The sequence below is a fragment of the Peromyscus eremicus genome, chromosome 4, assembly GCF_949786415.1.
Source record: "Peromyscus eremicus chromosome 4, PerEre_H2_v1, whole genome shotgun sequence".
Taxonomy (NCBI): Eukaryota; Metazoa; Chordata; class Mammalia; order Rodentia; family Cricetidae; genus Peromyscus; species Peromyscus eremicus.
This window is the reverse complement of record NC_081419.1, coordinates 152,395,282-152,413,640: the sequence shown is the minus strand read 5'-3', so window position 1 is coordinate 152,413,640 and position 18,359 is coordinate 152,395,282. Positions and strand designations below refer to the sequence as shown.

At 49.8% G+C, this 18,359-nt stretch overlaps 2 protein-coding genes across 5 annotated transcripts; one reads left to right on the top strand and one right to left on the bottom strand.

Annotated features, from left to right (window-relative positions):
* The first annotated feature begins 2,431 nt into the window (after positions 1 to 2,431).
* On the top strand, positions 2,432 to 10,677 carry Ptk6 (protein tyrosine kinase 6). The gene is made up of 8 exons (XM_059259835.1): positions 2,432 to 3,288; positions 5,568 to 5,689; positions 6,085 to 6,248; positions 6,626 to 6,779; positions 7,279 to 7,440; positions 8,900 to 9,081; positions 9,574 to 9,727; positions 10,093 to 10,677. Exons 1-8 carry the CDS (start codon positions 3,059 to 3,061, stop codon positions 10,278 to 10,280), a joined length of 1,356 nt encoding a protein of 451 aa, XP_059115818.1. The 5' UTR covers positions 2,432 to 3,058; the 3' UTR covers positions 10,281 to 10,677.
* A 5,273-nt stretch (positions 10,678 to 15,950) lies between these two features.
* On the bottom strand, positions 15,951 to 17,546 carry Ppdpf (pancreatic progenitor cell differentiation and proliferation factor). Of its 4 annotated transcripts, none has more exons than XM_059259832.1 (5): positions 17,430 to 17,546; positions 16,573 to 16,654; positions 16,423 to 16,500; positions 16,208 to 16,304; positions 15,951 to 16,127 (listed from the first exon to the last, which is right to left on the bottom strand). In XM_059259832.1, exons 2-5 carry the CDS (start codon positions 16,625 to 16,627, stop codon positions 16,010 to 16,012), a joined length of 348 nt encoding a protein of 115 aa, XP_059115815.1. In that variant the 5' UTR covers positions 16,628 to 16,654; positions 17,430 to 17,546; the 3' UTR covers positions 15,951 to 16,009. The 4 variants fall into 4 exon arrangements, with proteins under 4 accessions (XP_059115815.1, XP_059115816.1, XP_059115814.1 ...); XM_059259833.1 differs by lacking the exon at positions 17,430 to 17,546 and adding an exon at positions 17,013 to 17,392; XM_059259831.1 differs by lacking the exon at positions 17,430 to 17,546 and adding an exon at positions 16,860 to 17,005.
* Between the last annotated feature and the right edge of the window lie 813 nt (positions 17,547 to 18,359).

The window sequence follows — 18,359 nt, the reverse complement described above, 5'->3', positions numbered from 1 at the left end:
GAGTTTCAAGACTGTTTCTTTGGAAGGGCAGGGGTTAGGAGGCAGAATTTTCTGGTTGGCAGGATTAGTCAGATATAGGTAGGATGCTGACAACCAGACACCCTACTTTCTGGGCAAAGCCCCCGTGGGTCACTTTTGTGTTTGAGTGTGACACCTTGAGAAGTTGGGCCCTGGATCATTCAACACTTTAGGGCACTAGGAGCAGTATACTGGGGATTAGGCAGCCTTTGCTCAGGGATCCAAGGCCATTTCACTCTCCTAGCAGCTGTATCCAGAAGGCTGTGGGGTCTCTCCGACTCCTCCACTTGTTGACTTAATTTAATTTTTCTCTCCCCACTGTCTAATATGAGTCTGACTCTAAATGTCTTCTTTCCACCCCTCACTACCTTCTTTATTGCAAATTCAATTAAAAGAAAAACAGGTGGAAAAACAAAAGAGGGAGCTGGGAACCGGACCTCACATACAAAGTGACCCCTTAGGTACAGGAAAGAGTTTGGGGCTTAACCAGTCATGGGCTTTCTTATGGAGAGGCTGGATGGAGGCAGTGAGGCATTGTCACTACGGGACCCAATCAACCTGGCCGCAGTTCAGAACAGAATGGTCCTAGAAGCTGTGGAGGCCAGGCCAACAGAGTGTGCTAACATTGGTCTTTGTCGGTGGGAGGGGCAGTGGGATTGGACTGAGCCATGGCCCTGCATCTGCCTCAGCCTGCAGCTCTGACCTCTCGAGGGGAAGAATCTGGACCTGACAGTTGGCTGCCGTGGGCTCCCTGCTTTGCCAGCACACAGAACAGCAGTATGAGCAAGGGCCTATGTGGCACAAGATGGTAGCATTCTGATGTTAAAGGGCTACCATGAGTCAAACCAGGAGACACTGGAGACAGATGGCACAGCCTAGGGAGAAAGATGGTGCTGGGACTGTGGCCAAGCCATGGAAGCAGGTTTGGCTGGGTCCCGGCACATTCCTGTGTGCTTACTCAGCCAAAGATGAGTAGGTTTGGCCCTCCTGGGAGAGGCCAGGGACTTTTGAGCTACCTGATGTATCTTCCATAGAGCTGCCCACAGGTCTCATCTAGGGACATGTGGCTGTCTGGGACACAGCTTGGACTCAGAGGCTCAAGCCTCGAGGGCTCTGGAGCAGACAGAGAAGGCAACCATGGAGTTCTTGAGGCTGAATTCTGCCATCCTTATTCCTTTCCTCTTCCTGTGATGCCCTTTTCCCACACCTTGTTGGGAACTGAGTTGGGCTGGGTAGGTGTGAAGCTACTAAATAATGCATGTTGCTGTTCTTAATCCTAATAGGAAGCAGGTGAGTAGTGCTATATCTCTTCAATGAAAGAAAATTCAAGGCCTGGCACAGTTCTCACTGATAGAACATTTGTTTACATGCATGTGGACCAGGATTTGATTCTCAGCATGAATCAGCAGGAGCACCACCACACTCCCCTGCCTAAAAAAAAAAAAAAAAAAAGAAAAAAAAAGAAAAAAAAGAAAAAATAGCAGGGCAGTGGTGGCTCACGCCTTTAATCCCAGCACTTGGGAGGCAGAAGTGGGCAGATCTCTGTGAGTTCGAAGTCAGCCTGGTCTACAGAGTGAGTTCCAGGACAGGCTCCAAAACTACACAGAGGAACCCTGTCTTTAAAATACAAAAAAGAAAAAGAAAGAAAGAAAAAAAAGAAAAAAAGAAAAAAAAAAAGAAAAATATAGGTAGTCTTATACAGTGTTGTTTCCTAGGCCACTCATCCTTACAGACTTGTCAGTTCCCCTTCCCACCCCTCTTTTTGGCTATCCTTCAGACCCCTGTGCACCCCATAGTGGACAGCCAGAGTGAGGAAGTGGTTGGGACTACTCTGGAGGGAATCTTTGGAGTTTTCAAGGTTTAATGGGAGGAGGGGCAGGCAGGAAGACTGGAACAGTCACAAGCTGCAAGGAGTTGAGGTAGCATGGGAGGTGAGTCGAAAGGGTTCCCCCGGGTGGGGAGACCACAGAGCTGAAGGGAAGCCTGGGAAGGAGGGTGGTGGGGCTGCAGAGGCCCTGGTGCTGTGGACACTTCCTAGTTATTACCTTTTGTGGCTGCCCTCTTGTGTCCTTATCTGGGAAGACAGGGCAGTGCCTGCTTCTTGAGCTGAGGTCTATGGACTACAGGCATGTCGGAAGATACCAGGAAGCTCTCTAAACCAGCCCATAACCCACATGGATGTTTATGCTTTCATATCCTGTGGCTCTCGTTGTCTCCTCAGATGCCAGGTTGTGGTCTAGCATGCTGTCCTGGGTGGTTTCTTCAGGATAGATGGGCATCTGAGTGTCCTCACGTCAAGGAGCTGGAGTTTCGTAGCAGAAGCTCAGGCTGGGGAATGTCCTCTCGGTTCACAGGTCTCACCCAGGCCACTCCTACTCTTGTCTTGAACGCAGGTCCTGCCTGATTCTCTTGATGCCATGCCTAGATCTAGTTCTGTCAGTGTCTGGGGGGGTGGACACCTGCCCAGGGAGGCGGCTGTTAGGACTGTCAAGTCCTGCATAACTCTCAGTATTTGTGAGTGTGTGCAGGAGGGAAGCCTCCATTAGCAGAAGGCACTGGCCAGTCTAGGAGAGTTTTTTATGTAGAAAAAGCAGCACCTGGCTCTCTACTCTGTTCCTTGTGTGCTCTAGCAACCTGCCCACTATCCTTGAAACTTCCCTCCACTGCTCCCCTCTCCATCCTTGGGCTCCAAGACTCACACCGCAGGGGCTGAGGGTTCAGCTGATACCTGTATGCTCGCCATCTAGTGGGATGTTCCTTGTAACTGTGACTGGGTCTTGTCAAGGGGTGGTTTAGATGACAGACTTCCGCTGAAGATGAGTGTGAACATTCGCATGATTTGATTCTGAGGACAAAAGAACGTAAAGGGCCAGAAGGGCCTTTGGGGTGGAGACAGGATAGTCCAATGGGTGCTGGGTGTGGCTGCTCTCCTTTCAGGAGGAAGTAGGTATGACTAGCTTACCGGGAAAAGCCCTGCCTACTCCTCCCAGCAGCAAGTGTCCATACACAGCTCACAGTTGGCTCTGCCCTTGAGCCTGCCATGTCGTCGTGGGACAAGGTGCACCTGGGCCCTAAGTACATGGGCCTCTGGGACTTCAAGGCACGAACAGATGAGGAGCTGAGCTTTAAGGCAGGAGACCTCCTGCATGTTACCAGGAAGGAGGAACAGTGGTGGTGGGCCACCTTGCTGGATGCGGCAGGCAAGGCCTTGGCTGAGGGCTATGTGCCCCACAATTACCTGGCTAAGAAGGAAACTGTGGAGTCTGAGCCGTGAGTGGCCCTGGAGAGCTGGCACAGGGGAAGGGATGGGCCTTGGGCTGGACTGGGGCAGCCAGAGGGTGTAAGATCCTAGCTAGACATTCAGTTGGTCATACTCTGATCCTTAACATCCTGGTACGTAGGATGTTGCTGATGGGGCCATGCCTCTGCATGACACTGGGGAATGGGGCCTCTCCTTTGGAACCTACCCATGACCACTTCCCAGTCATAAGTACTGTTTTGTTAGGACCCAGATAGGACAGGACAAAAGGGCCCAGTGTGGCTCTTTAGGATGGTGTGAGAGACAAGATCTGTGTGGGAATTCAAGAGCTGTTGGGGGTGTGAAGTTTGTTCACTTTCCAAACAGCCAGAACCAGATGTGTGACCTAGTTAAGGGAGACAGAAGGCTGCTGGGGCACACCTATCTATATCACCTGTTGGGGGTACATGTGCAAATACAGTGGTGTATTTTCGTGCCTCCTCAAGCACCTTAATCCACTGTCCTGGTCACCCACATACCTGAGCCCTTAGAGGCTTTGAGGAACTACAATAGTGCTTGGTGTGGGCATGTCCACAACCACCCAAGGACCCAAGCTATATAGGGTGCTCTGGGCTCAGGCTGGGAAGGGATTTCTTACCCAGCAGGAGGGATTTCTTGTTTTGCTCCTCAGACCCTCTCTCCCTACCCCTCATCTCACAATGAGCACCTATTGTGTGTAGCCGAAAGGTTTCTCCATCCAGCCTGGCCCCTGGTCCCTCAGCTGCTTATAAAATAATCATTCAGAGGCTTAATATTAATTACAAACTGTATGACCTCTTGCTAGCTAGCTCTTATAACTTAACCCATTTCTATTTATCTAAAGTTGCCACGAGCCATGGCTTACCGGTACTTTCTCCTGGTGGCAGCTGGCATCTCTCCCACCTCCGCCTTTTCTTTCCTGTCTCGCTCCTTGGATTTCCCACCTGCCTCTAAGCTGCCTTGCCATAGGCCAAAGCAGCTTATTTATTAAGCAATAGGAACAACATATATTCACAGCGTACAGAAAGATATCCCCCAGCAATTGTGCTCAATGGAAGATCGTGAACACACAAGGAGACAAGAAACAAGAGTAATAAATGATACCTAGGACAGTTCCAGAGATAGGGGTTCATAATGGGAACAAGGTAGGCATGGGTGGTGTACATAAAAGGCTGAGAAGAGTCAGGTGGTGGCACGTTTTTAGCACTCAGGAGGTAAAGGCAGGTGGATCTCTAAATTCAAGGGCAGCCTGGTCTACACAGAGAGGTCCTGTCAGAGATAGACAGAGACAGAGAGACAGAGATAGAGAATCAGACAGAGGGAGAGAGAGAGGGTCATGTGGCCAATATAGCAAGAGCAAAGGCCCTGAGGTCCTGAAAATCTAACACATGAAGTCAGAGGAGGAGCAAAGCAGAGGAGGTGAAGTGGTCCGGGGTTAGTGGGAGAGATTCTTTAGCTTTGCAGGACTCGAGGAGGTGGGCTTCAAGGGCTTGAGCTGAATGTTCCAACCGCTCTTGAGGGAGTTGGAGACTCCATGGGCAGAGATCATCTATGTAATTCCACAGACTTTCACCTGTAGTTCAGTTCAGGCATGTCTGTCCCTCCTGTTGGAAACCAGTAGGTACAAATGCTTTTGAATGGGAGAGTATGTGCATGTGTGCCACTGTGTCTGTGCAAGTACGTAAGGGTGTGCTTATCAGTTTATGTGCATGCTTGTGTAAGTATGCAAATGTGAGTGCATGGATGGGTGTGTGTCTGTGCACACAAGTGCCCATGTGCTAATGGCTGTGTGATTATGTGAACATGTGTATGAAAGTATAAGCCAGAAAGAAGCACTGAGGAGCTGCTGTTGAGATCCCTCTCCCACCTACTTCTGGTGGGAGGGCTGATGTCTGTAGCTCTGGTCCCACAACCTGCTGAGACATCCACATGATGGGACTGCAGGCCTTTGCGGGGTGTGGGGGAGGGCTGATCCACAGGTGGTCATCATTCACCAGATAGTAGGCAGTGCTTGTCCATCCCACTTCTGGGCCACTAGGACTTCTCCTGGTGTCCAGAACCAGCCATTTAGGACTTTCAGGGTCCATGATAGGCCGAGAGGCCTCTGCAGGGTTGGGAGCAGCATGAGAGGCAGCTTGGTTGGGGTTGGGAGTGTGAGATAGGAGTCAGGGGTAGCTAGGACTCCAGATAGACAGGGAAGGGTTGGATAGTTGAGAGACAGGCTGGATGTGGGGCTGGGGTAATATACTGAGGCTGACTTTCTCCCCTGCAGGTGGTTCTTTGGTGACATCTCCCGCTTAGAGGCCACGCACAGGCTGCAGGCTGAGGACAACTCAAAGGGTGCCTTCCTGGTCAGAGTCAGCCACAAGGCAGGAGCAGACTATGTTCTCTCTGGTACTTCTTCTCAGACCTCCCCTCACCTATGCTAGCTCTGTGGCTTTCACATGGTGATCTGCCTTTCTTCCAATTGTGAAGTCTGGGACATCTTCCTTTTCCACTGGAAGCCCTGACCCCTCCCTGTGGTCCAGCTACCCACTTTCAGCCTTTGAGAAAGAAAGCCAGACACTCTTCAGGTTGGGTTGTTTCCCTGTGCTTTCTGGCATGTCCTATGTGTGTCATGGAAGCCAAGGCTCCACAGGTGTCCCACTGTACACACGGCCCAATAACCTAGGAAACAGAACAGTCATGGCTTATGACAGGAGTGTCATGGTGGAAGCAGGGGCAGGCAGCGGGGGACGTGCAAGGTGGGATGCCTGCTTACGTCTCCTTCCGCCGGCCACCCACCCCAGTGCGGGACACTCAGGCCGTGCGACATTACAGGATCTGGACAGACGATGTGGGCCGGCTGCATCTGAATGAGGCGGTGTCCTTCCCCAGCCTGACTGAGCTTGTGGACTACCACAAGATCCAGAGCCTGTCCCATGGCCTGCAACTGACTATGCCCTGCTGGAAGGTAGGCCACTGGCTCCTCTGTGACATAGTTGCTCGGGGTCAGACAGGTGGAGTATCGTGTCGGGGCAGGAGGGGCTCAGAAGACGGTATTCCTCCTGGCTGTCACTCTCCAGAGCTTAGTTGTTCTCCTGCTAAGTCCTGACACCTGGTAGGCCCGGTGACAAGGTCACTGGCCAATTGCCTGAGAGGGCTTATTGACCTTGGTGGATGAAGACAGCTGCATTTTTATGCAGGACACTCCGATACTACTATGCTGGATGTAGCTCTAAATTTAAAGATGAATAGGGCTCCTCCTGTCAGGTTCAGAGCAAACCCTTCCTGAAGACAAGCAGAGTGACCCAACTCCTACCACTACCATCGCCCTTTCTGTCTCTCCAGCACAAAACTGAGCCCTTGCCCCACTGGGATGACTGGGAGAGGCCAAGGGAGGAGTTCACACTCTGTAAGAAGCTGGGGGCCGGCTACTTTGGGGAGGTCTTCGAAGGGCTCTGGAAAGGCCAGGTCCGTGTGGCTGTGAAGGTGATCTCTAGAGGTGAGCAGGCCCAGGCCCAACTCAACTTGGTCACATGCTACTTTCCCACTAGTCCTGCCAGTGGACACTTCTGGTCTCTCCCCGCTGGGGGTATCCCAACGTATTACTGGGCACCTACAGGATCATGGTGGGAGTAATTTCTTTCACTTGTACCCATTTTTATTGAAACAAGTCACTGGAAATTTGAGCTTTACATAGAATCCCAGCCTCACCCTCAGGTTTATACCTGATACCTCAAGGATCAGGTAAGCCAAGACCTTGAAAACATCTAGCTGGCAAATGTTGACTTTGGCAGTTGTGACCCAGTAGGGCATAGGAGGGCAGATGGACACATCAGGCTTGGAGCACCGAGGCCTTGCTTGTGGAGGGTTTAGTGTCATAGGTTGGGGGCTAGCCTTTGTCTTCCTAGGCTGACCACATTTCCTGAGCTGCTTCAGGCCTGGGCCTCCAACCTGGGCACAGGCCAAGGGCTGTATCCACTGAGACTGATGTCTCTCAGATAACCTCCTGCACCAGCACACCTTCCAGTCTGAGATCCAGGCCATGAAGAGGCTGCGGCACAAGCGCATCCTAGCACTGTACGCTGTGGCATCTGCAGGGGACCCCGTCTACATCATCACGGAGCTCATGCCCAAGGGGAGCCTGCTGCAGCTATTACGGGGTAAGTGGCAAGCTCCACACTCCTCTCCCTGAGGTGAAAGTGTTGGAGGCAGCAGGAGACACACACAAAAGAGCCAACAGATATGCAGATCCTAGTCGTCCATGCCTGACCCACACAAAACAGCCAGGCATTCCCAGATGAGCTTGTTGCTTTCTTGTTTAAGAAGTTACTTATTTTTTTTCAAAGTGGTGGTTGGTGGGGTGGGAGCTGGAGAGATGACTCAACAGTTAAGGTCACTTATTGTTCTTATAAAGGACCGGGGTTCAGTTCCCAGCAACCACATGGTGGCTCACAACCATCCATAACTCTAATTCAAGGGGATCTGACATTCTCTTCTGGCCTCTGTAGGCACCAGGCATGCATGTGGTACAGACATATATGCAGGCAAAATAATCAGACACATAAAATAACTAACGTAAAGCTAATCATAGAAGCATGCATCTGTTATCCCAAGGCTCCAACAGTGAGATGGGAGGAAATGGAGAATCCTTATCTGGCTCTGCAGCAAACAACAAAAACACTCCTTGACATGTCAATAGTGAAGACTAACACCCAAGGTTGTCCTCTGACTCACACACATGTACACATACACATTAGACATACACAGCAAAGAAAAAAAGCAAATGACTTAAAATATGACAAATCTACCAATTGCTGATCATAAAATTTGAAAAGGTACAGATAAGTACAGAGAAGAGCACCCATCCACAATTCCTATACCCATAGTTAACTGAGGTCACTTTACTATAGGTTCTATGTAGCTTGTTAGTGACCTGCTTCAGCCTACCAGCTTCTCTCTCTTCCTGAGACCTGATGTTCAGTCATGCCTATACATACTTATATCCAAACACATGTAAAACACTGACATACACAAATACAGACATTCACACATGGCACAGACACACCCTCATACATGCAGGCACAACTCATCTCACCCACAAGAGGACACCACTGTCTGTTTTCTTCAACACAAAACCAGACCATCCCCACCAGCTGAGATGCTGTGCAAAGATGCCACCAACTTCATATAGCAGGGAAAGGGAATGTGGCAGTGTAGGACAGTCATGCCTGGGGGGTATATGTATTAACATATCACTAGCTTTTAGAAGAGTAAAGTTGTATAGTCTATGTGCTTCATAAGCAGTTTCTGCAGGAAGTAGGCTTCAGAGACGAAATGCATGCCCCCTGTAGGTGGAGCACTTGCTGGACCTCTAGAGAGTTCACTATACCAAGAATATCTTGCAGCAACATCTCTGCCCTTAGATTGCTTTATAATTTCCAGAAGGGGTGTGGGACAAAGAGTATGTGTGTGCTCTTTGTCTCTAGGTACTGCAGAAGGTCTAGGACTGTCCACTTTCCAAATAAGCCAGACCAGCTGCCCTTTGCTGGAGCCTTCATAGTCCCAGCAAATGAGGATTGAGTTCTGGCCAACTGACTCTGGCCTCTGATCACCCTGCAGACTCTGATGAGAAAGTCCTGCCTATGTCGGAGCTGGTGGACTTTGCATCACAGGTTGCTGAGGGCATGTGCTACCTGGAATCTCAGAATTACATCCACCGTGACCTGGCTGCTAGAAATGTTCTCGTGGCAGAGAACAATCTCTGCAAAGTGGGGGACTTTGGGCTGGCCAGGCTTGTCAAGGTAGGACCCTCGGAGGTAGAAGCCAGAAGCAGGGTATGGGGTTTTATCTCCCAAGCCTTGAGCTGAACCCAGCCATGGGCAAGATGAGCTCTTGATAGGGTGGCGTTATCAGGCAAGGAATGGCTTCATTCATCCGGCCACAGCCTTGTTTATGGCCACATTGGGCCAGCTCTGGGTACCTTGTACACAGCCATGTACAGTGAGCTTTTCCTGTCCTCACACATTGCAGCTCCCCCCTTGTCATGCCCCCTCCCTGCCAGAATCCCGGTGAATTGGCACTTTTGATACACAGGCCTAGCCATGATTCTAGCAACATTGGTGGCAGTTATCTCTGGTAGCAGTGGGGTGGTGTCAGTGGGTCAGATGATAAGGCAGTGTATTTACACATGCCCACTAGGACTTTGGCATCCATGCCTGTCCATGCTAAACAGGAAGGGTACAGGGGCAGCTCCCTCTAGTGTCAGGGCCCCACCATAAGCCATCTTATCACAGGAGGACATCTACCTTTCCCATGACCACAACATCCCCTACAAATGGACAGCACCTGAGGCACTCTCCCGAGGGCATTACTCCATCAAATCTGACGTCTGGTCTTTTGGAGTTCTCCTCCATGAAATTTTCAGCAGGGGGCAGATGCCCTACCCAGGTATTGCCCCAAGAATGTCCCCAACTATGGATTGCCAGTGAGGTGGAGTGGGGGCAGGTTTTGGATGGCTGACAGAGATGACAGGAGGTACTTTCCAGAGCCTCAACCAGACCCCACCCCTGTTCCATTCCTTGAGCATCCAGGAGCACACTGCTGAGATCACCTCCTGGAGACACTGTCCTCAGGGAAGTGTCTGACACACAGCCACAGACAGTGTGCTAGAAAATGTCCAGAGCATGGTGGTGGTCATTCTTGTTGGAGACAACATCCAGGGAGGGACCAAAGGCAGCTGGGTGTGGCTTCCAGAGATTGGAGGCTGGACATTAGCCTCTCAGCTCTCATTTCTCTTCTCCCATGGGCCACAGGCATGTCCAATCATGAGGCCTTCCTGAGGGTGGATGCCGGCTACCGCATGCCATGCCCCCTGGAATGCCCACCCAACATGTACAAGCTGATGCTCAGCTGTTGGAGCCAGGATCCCAAGCAGAGACCTTGCTTCAAAGAACTGTGTGAGAAACTCTCAGGCATCACCAGGTATGAGAACCTGGTCTGAGCTCCTTGGACGTGGCCAGGACCCACAGAAGAGAGGCTTCATGATTATCCTGGACCTCCACTGAAGGTGTGCACCATACTTCAGCCTACTGAGATGAGGGGATAGGAAACACACCAAACATACCTCAGATACTGCATGCTGTCAAGAAAAGAGTGAAGAGGGTGCCATACTACCTTCCTACCTACACTCTTCCAGGAGGCAGTCCACAAAATCCAGGCAGCCATCCTGTCTTCTTCCTCTCTTCTCCTGTGAAGATTTCATGTGACAGAGAAGCCAAGAGTCTAAGCAACAGGCCTGTGGAATTCTTAACAGCATATCACTTTCAGAGCATACCTGTCCTTGGTCACTCCTCTGCTCAATTGCGCACACACACACACACACACACACACACACACACACACACACACACACCTTGGTGCCTTAATTCTACAGGCTCTTATGCCACAGAACAAGTTTTGGAGCTTCAGGTCCTTTCCCTTCAGAGACAGCTGTTTATGTCCTGAGCTCCTGAGATAGAACACTCTAGAAAACTACTGACCTCATGCTCTGCCTCATCCTCCAATACAGTTCTCAGGGATATAACTGTCACTAGATAGGGAGAACACAGAAAAACATTTGGAAACAGGGCAAAATAAAACTCTTAGAACCAAGTCTTTTGCATAGACATTAGTCCATCCTCCTTCCTGTTGGGACCTGAATCTTCCCAGATGGCTCTGGTCCAAGGCTGCTGTCCTCATGTGTCTCCAGAGTTCTTGAACCCATGCTTAACTCCATGAAGTCCAGCCAGACTATCTGCTCTCTATGTCAGCTCCTTATATACTTGGACATTAGGGCCCCAGTTCTGATGGGGTGAGAGTACCCCAAAAGTATCTACCAGAGGCTGCCTTACTGGAAGTGGGCATAACCCTCTCAGCACATATCTACCACCAGTTTTCAGACTGACCTCTCAACCTCTCAAGACAGGTGAACATGCCCCAACCTCCCTTGAAGAAATGTCCTCTGTGTCCAAGAGATGACACTGTCTGTACTGCTTCCTGTAAAGTCAAGCTATCTTTTAAAAATACAGTTCTCAGGGATATAACTGTCACTAGATAGGGAGAACACAGAAAAACATTTGGAAACAGGGCAAAATAAAACTCTTAGAACTAAGTCTTTTGCATAGACATTAGTCAAAAATTTTCTAAGTAACTGAACCTTTCATTTTTGTCAAGAACAGAATTTGGGCCAGGCTTGGTGGCACATACCTTTAATCCTAGCACTTCAAAGACAGAGGCAGGCAGATCTCTGAGTTAGAGGCCAGCCTGGTCTACATAATGAGTTCCAGGACAGCCAGAGCTACATAGAGGCCCTGTCTCAAACAAAAGAAAACCCCATAAAAACAAAACAAACAACAACAAAAAAAACCTTATAATTCTGTTTAGACTGGTCTAGAGATGAGTGTTCGTTAAATATTTCTAAAACCACTCAGAAATACCAGAACAAGGTCAAACGTTCTTAAAGATCATGATTTGGAATAATCTTTAAGAGTGTTGGTAAGATAAAAAACAGGTATGTTTTCAGCTATGTCAACACTGAATACAATATAGCTAGAGCAGTGGTTCTCAACCTTCCTAATGCTGCAACCCTTTAATACAGTTATTCATGTTGTGGTGAGCCCAACCATAAAATTATTTTTGTTTCTACTTTATAACTTTGTTTGTTATGAATCATAATGTAAATATTTTTGGAGACAGAGGTTTGACAAAGGGGTCATGACCCACAGGTTCAGAAACACTGAACTAGGCCTGCCCCCCCCCCCCCCCCCCCCGCTTCCAGGGTTTAAACAAGTTTGTTAATTCTACTGAGTATTTAAAATGCTGAGACTAGGAACAGAAATCAACAGTAGCATACAAAGGAAAGACACGGGGGGGGGGGGGTCTTTGCTTCGGTGGTGTTGGTGACATTTGCTTGATTTGTTAACAAGAGCAATTTTGTGTTGACACCTCGTGAAACCTTCATGACCATAACTGTTGAATGAACAGTAATGTAAGTTGGGTGAAAGTTTAAATAAACTTTTCAATAATAAAAGTCATCTTAAAACCTTAAGTTTGTTAAGGCTTGGGAAATTTTAGTTATTAATTCAACTTTGGGGTAATTCCTAAGGAAACATAAACTTAAGCTGATCTTCTTGTGGCCTCTTGATCTTACACACGACGGATGAGCTAGGTGTGCTTGGGTCTGTAGTGAGTATGAGAAGCTGTATAACTTGAAGGACATGCTGCTCCAGTGCCTGCAGGGGTTTTCTTCAGTGGCATGCTGGCACTGAGGCATAGGGGTTTACTTCCTAGTTGCACTAGACTAGGGAACCCAAGATTAAGAATAATATATGTAACTAAAACCACCAGAAACAACAGGGAAAACTCCACTTGTGGTAAGGTTGTCGTTTAGAGAGGACGATAATCATTGAGTGTTCCAGATTATGAACAAGAAAAATAGGGAGAAAAAGCTGACGGATCTCCTCCCCCGCTTTTTTTTCCGAGACGGGGTTCTCAAGTGTAGCCATGGTTGTCCTGGAATTCACTCTATAGACCAGGCTGGCCTAGATACACCTGCCTCGGTGTGCTGGGATTAAAGGCATGCACCACCACATTGATACTTTTCAGATACTCAAAGGCCTGGTGGAATGGAATCTTATCTCATGTAGTCAAAGCTAAGGACTGAAAGGATTTATTTAGAGTTCTTTTAGATTAGTTTAGGGGTTGAGGCCGTAGCTCAGTTAGTAGAGCACTTGCCTAATAAACATAAAGTCTTGGGTTCCATTCACAGCACTGGATAACCAGGTATGGTGGTGCACACCTGAAATCTTCGGATCTGAGAGATGAAAGGAGTGTCAAAAGTTCAAGGGCATCCTCTTCAACATGGCAAGTTTAAGACCAACTTGGGCTACGCAAGACCTTGTCTTAAACACACACACCCTTAAAAAAAAAAAAGGAATCATTTTAATAATAATATAGATATAAAACTAGTTTAGCATTATGAGAGATGTCTTTACAAGTTCCAAAATCTTGCAATCTTAAGCTAGTTTAACTCAGGTAATCAGCCTAGGGTTTGTGTTCAATCTCATGCTTCCTTCATGTTGTGTGTTACTCAGTCTTTTTGATTATTGAAGGGCAAGTTTTGCTCACAACCATATAACCTAGATTTCCTTTAACTATCTTACTACTTTGCTTAAATAGATAACTAAGGTCGTACCTAATCAAGTGTTTGACAATTCCGAAACCAAGTTCTAGATCCAATTCTTCTAACTTTAAACAAACTTTTAAGTTTCCAGAAGGGGCCTTGCAGTCTCAGGATCTCTCCTTTATAAAAAAGAGAGCAATTAAACTAGGCTTACTTGATGTTCTGAGAACCTTTGTCAAATACTAAAATATGAAACCTTTAGGTTGTATTTGTTACAGGTGTTATTCATATGAGCTGTAGAAGATTCCTGAAAGTCTGGTGTATCCATGTATGTCATCAGTCATAATTGTATTATACTTAAACACGTGCCGCAGCGAATTAACAGCGCCTTAGCGGGGCTTTCTTTCAAATGTTTACTTTGACTCTTGGAGATGAAAGGTATCTATCAACTCAGTCTCAAACTACTTCTTCCAGGATGTTTACATTACACAGGTGTCCACACAGTCTCAGAATCACTGTCTTGCTGCTTCTATGCTTATCACCAAATGGGTAGGCTCACTGCCATCCCCAGATAACTCAGAACAAGAACTCAATGTGAGTGAACTGGTTATTTTAAATTTTTTAAAACAACTTTAAATTTTGCTTTTTTTTTTTTTTTTTAAGGAAATCTTTTTCCTTTCTCCAGCTTACTTTGTGAAAGGTGAAAATATGTATCTTTCTCCTTCCTGATTTTTCAAGAATCTATAATGGTACTCTACATTTGCATGTGAAGGCCAGAGGTTCCTCAGGTATCACTTTAAAAAAAAGGATCTCTCACCAATTAGACTAGGGTAGATAGCTAGTTAACCCCAAGAATCCATATCCCCAGCACTGAGATAACAAGCACTACTACATCCACCTTTTACGGGGATTCCAAAGGTGGAGTTCAAGTATTCACATTTGCGGGGTAAGCCTTTATCAACTGAGCCATTTCCTCAGCTCCAGGCAGACTGAATAACTTTAGTAAGGAAGGGTGACTCCAGGGTAGCAAGGTCTTGTGGGAAGAACTGGCCTGGCTCCTTGAATATATGGGTGGCTGCCTCACTATGAGAAAGTATGACTTTAGAAGCCACAGGACTTTTTGAAGAGGGAGCTATCCAAACCCACAGGTGCTGCTGGCAAAAATCTGTGGTACAACTTGGATGTGGCTGCCTGGTCTGAATATACTTTCAAAGTCTAACCTGAGATTCTGAGAACTAAGTCCTGGTGTCACACACACAGGAGCCTATCAGTACTGTTTTGCTGCACGGTGTAAACCAACAGACCACTGATAAACAGATCTGCCCTACTTTGTCTGAAATTGTAGGGTTTTTTTCAGAAGCTACAGTGTACCCAGCACCAGGCCTATCTGTTCTGAGGTTTAGTACCCAAGATCCAGAGTGGATCCAAATTCTTTCCTTTATTCTCTTAGGATCACTTTTTATCCGGTACCCCAACTGTTTTCTAACCCTTCTGAAGTCACCAAGCTATTTCTTAGCTCTGCCAGCTGCAGCTGCACAACATGACGAGACTTCCGAGAAACCAAACCTCACAGATGGGAAACCCTGGGAAGAGTAGATGGGAAGACGAACAATGCTACATGCCGTCCAGAGCTGTTGCCTGTCCCCAGCTTCCAGCTCTGACAATGAGCAGATGCAATCAGCAGCTCTGTGGGCATTGTCTGGACATTTCAGCCTGAGTAGGACACAATCCCTGTTCTGAGTCCATCAAAGCTGGGAAGAGCCTCCTCCTCCTCCAACTTGTTCAGGAGTAAGGGCAGCATCCCACAAGCCACCTGGATACCCTGAGGGCAGGCAGGAGGGAGGCTCAGCTGTCAGAAGCACAGGCCTCAGTTCCCTAGGCAGAGTGCTTTGTTTATGGCAGAAGGACTGCTGTGCCACACCTAAGACTCCTTAGCTTGCTGGCTTCAGCAGCCCTCCATGGTCCCTATGCCCTCTTACCCTGAGGCTAGACTACTTGTGGCTAGAATCCTCTCTCAGTCTGTGCTAGTATCCCCAACCTTTGGGAACCATTCATGCAGCAAGGCCATCTACCAGGTTCCTGTGTAGGTACAGGGTCTCTATAGCTGAGAGCTTCCAAACTAAGCTAGAAGCCCAGCCTCCCCTGTACTGTCTACCTAGTGGCTAACTGCTACCCTCGGCTCTCCAGAAATAGAGGTATCCCAGCTTCTTGGGCCAGGCCCACTTGAGAGGTCATCTCACCAGATCTGGGGATATGACTGGGAAGGGTCTCAAAGGAGCTGGCAGAAAGACCTGGGAGCAGTGGAGCACCCAGCAAGAAGAAAGGCTGGATTCAGTAATATCTCAAACACACCATGGGGAGGATGGCTGCTGGGAGTTTATTTTCTGCTTGGTGCAAGGCACAGTTATGGGGTTAGGAAAGCTCAGTGCTGTGAACCAAGAGGGGGGCTCTCTCCAGCTCCTGCTGGTGTCTGTTGCTGGCCGCAGCCTTCCTAGTTTACATGGTGGGGCGGGTGGGCGGCGGGCTCTGGCCTAGCACCACTTAAGTGAGTTTGCTGTGGTTCTGCTAGGTCAGGACGGGGCCCTCGTGTTGGGCTGGCCAGGATGGACGACTGGCTGCTGCTTCACCGTTTCAGGAGCCAGGCCACTGGTGATCGGGCTTCTGGAGGCCTGGGGGGATTCTGCCGAGCTGCAGGGAGAGCATAAGTCATGGGTCAGAAGCTGGTTTAACTGGGACCACCCCTACAACCTTATGGAAAATGGACTCACTGCTCAGGAGACTCCAACACTGTGGCCATGAATGGGAGGGTAGACTTCCCGAAAAAGAAGCTGGCCCACCAGTGGCCAGGGTCGGCCTTGGGGAGACCTGAGAGGAGCAAAGGAGGATCAGAATGTTGCCATGCCAGTGGGGTGCTGTCCCTCTCCACGCTTCCCGCACCTCAGGATGTGAACTTTGCCCTTATGCCGGATGGTTCTGCACTCACCCGGGGGTTGGGGCACGGCGTCCCCGGGGTACTCTGCACTTCCGCAGGAGCTGTTGCTGGACGAGGAGCCCAGGCGTCCTGGGGAGGGGAGGCGGGTCAGCCACAGGGCTCTGGCCCAGCTCTGGGCGGGGCCGGCGAGGGTCTACTTACGCCGATAGTAGTCATGGGTAGCCACGAGCGAGCCGCTAGAAGGGATGGCTGCCATACTTCAGGACCCGCGCGCGGTGGAGACCTGAGCAAAATGTAGACCTGGTTACCGCACACCCGAGTGGACTCCGAGTCCTCCGGCCCTGTCAGCCGCCGGGCTTCTGGGTGGTTCCAACCAGCCCAGGCCGGCTGCGCGGTGAGACAAAGCCGCTTTGTACGCACTCGGCCCCTAGAAGGCGCACGCCTCCCCCACCAGCGGCCACCACCTCCATAACTACCGCCGCCCTCACCTCGGCGGCAACCCCTCCTCGCGGACCTCGGTGCACGATCACGATCACGGGTGGTAATGCGTGGGGCACTACGCTGCGGAACCGATTTGCAGGGATAACCCACCGGAGACCACGACTACACGAACCGCGCGCGATGCGCATGCGCATACTTACTCGCTGGCTTGTGTGGGCAACAGACGCATCACTGTGGGGCGGAGCGAGCGTCGAGGCCCCGCCTCCATCACGGCGGCCCCATCCTTGAGATCTTTGAGCCTTCCTGACCCCTATTAGATCCGCCCTAGCACGATGAGGTCCCGCCCTTCTTTCTTTTAGACTCCACCCCGAGCCGAGCGAAGGTCCGCCCCACGTTCTGCAATGCAGGTTCCACCTTGGCCCAAACCGCCTTGACCAAACATCAGCGATCCACCTCTAGGCAAAGTCCAGCTCTGCTGCTTTTTCCTCTTTGTTCGGACTGGGAGCACCTGGCCCCAGATAAAAGTGGTTAAAGAATCTCCTGCGGGACCTGTGCCACCCCTTCGGACGTGGCCTCACGTAGCCTAGCTAGCCTTTCTAGTGTTCTTTTCCCCTTACTTGCTGTTGTTCGCTGCTTGCGCCGGTCCCGGCAGGCTTTGTTTTCCAAGTGCCTCACTCTGACTCTTGGCTGAGTGGGTCTGTCTAACTCACATAAGCACAAAGGGCAACTGCCCCCCCTCCCCCCCCCCCCGCACGCGTCCCTGCATCGCAATCTCTGTATTCGGGCGCACTGGATAGTGTCTGGAGCCCCCAAGCGGCCCTACAGGGACTAACCCGTGTCCCTTTCAAGTCGTGGTTCTTATTATTCATTAGTCCCAGCCTGTGTTCTGTTGCCCGGAGAAGAGTGATGGAAGCTAAGATTGCCTGGGGGCGGGGAGAGAGGCGAACAGAGGCAGTCTCTAGTAGCCAGCATCAGGCAGAGTCCTGCACTATTGCACTATTGGTCAGACCTGTGTTTGGGGGAATCGAGTGCTTGGAGCTCTGGGGCTGGCCAGCATACCCTGGCCTCCCCTCCTTTCTCAGGCAGTTTTCTGCCAGACCCCCACGGGGACTGGGAGGACCATGAGCCAGCTTTGGCAGCATGCTTCTCCTATAACCAAACATGCTAGACTTGCTTTCATGGGGGTGCCTAGTCTAGTAGGACCCAAGGAGTGCTCTCGGGTCCCCGAGGTCTCAAGGAGGCTTTGGCTGAGACCCTTTGCTTGGATTTGTTGAGACCTACTCTGCAAACATTGAGCCAGGCATGGGAAACCAGACAAGAAGCGACCCAGTAGGGGTGCTGGTTTAGAGGCAATAAGGGAGAGGGGTAAGGGATAGTGAAAGAGAGGTGGGGCAGTTGACATGACAGCAGCAAAAGTGGATAAGGCCACTGATAAGGCGGATTGGCCAGTCCAGGTGACACCAGGAAGATGAGACTTCTGCCCATACCAGGCTTGCTTCACAGCTTCAGGCTCTGTGACTTACCCTGGACTGCCCTGACCAAGTGTG

Bases quoted from the DNA above. Each gene is read 5' to 3' on its own strand.
- Ptk6 (XM_059259835.1), top strand. From the start codon at position 3,059: ATGTCGTCGTGGGACAAGGTGCACCTGGGCCCTAAGTACATGGGCCTC. The intron at 3,289-5,567 runs GTGAGTGGCCCT...TCTCCCCTGCAG, and splicing joins GAAACTGTGGAGTCTGAGCC to GTGGTTCTTTGGTGACATCT. The intron at 9,728-10,092 runs GTATTGCCCCAA...CATGGGCCACAG, and splicing joins GGGGCAGATGCCCTACCCAG to GCATGTCCAATCATGAGGCC.
- Ppdpf (XM_059259832.1), bottom strand. From the start codon at position 16,627: ATGGCAGCCATCCCTTCTAGCGGCTCGCTCGTGGCTACCCATGACTAC. The intron at 16,501-16,572 runs GTAAGTAGACCC...TCCCCTCCCCAG, and splicing joins TACCCATGACTACTATCGGC to GACGCCTGGGCTCCTCGTCC. The intron at 16,305-16,422 runs GTGAGTGCAGAA...TGCTCCTCTCAG, and splicing joins CGCCGTGCCCCAACCCCCGG to GTCTCCCCAAGGCCGACCCT.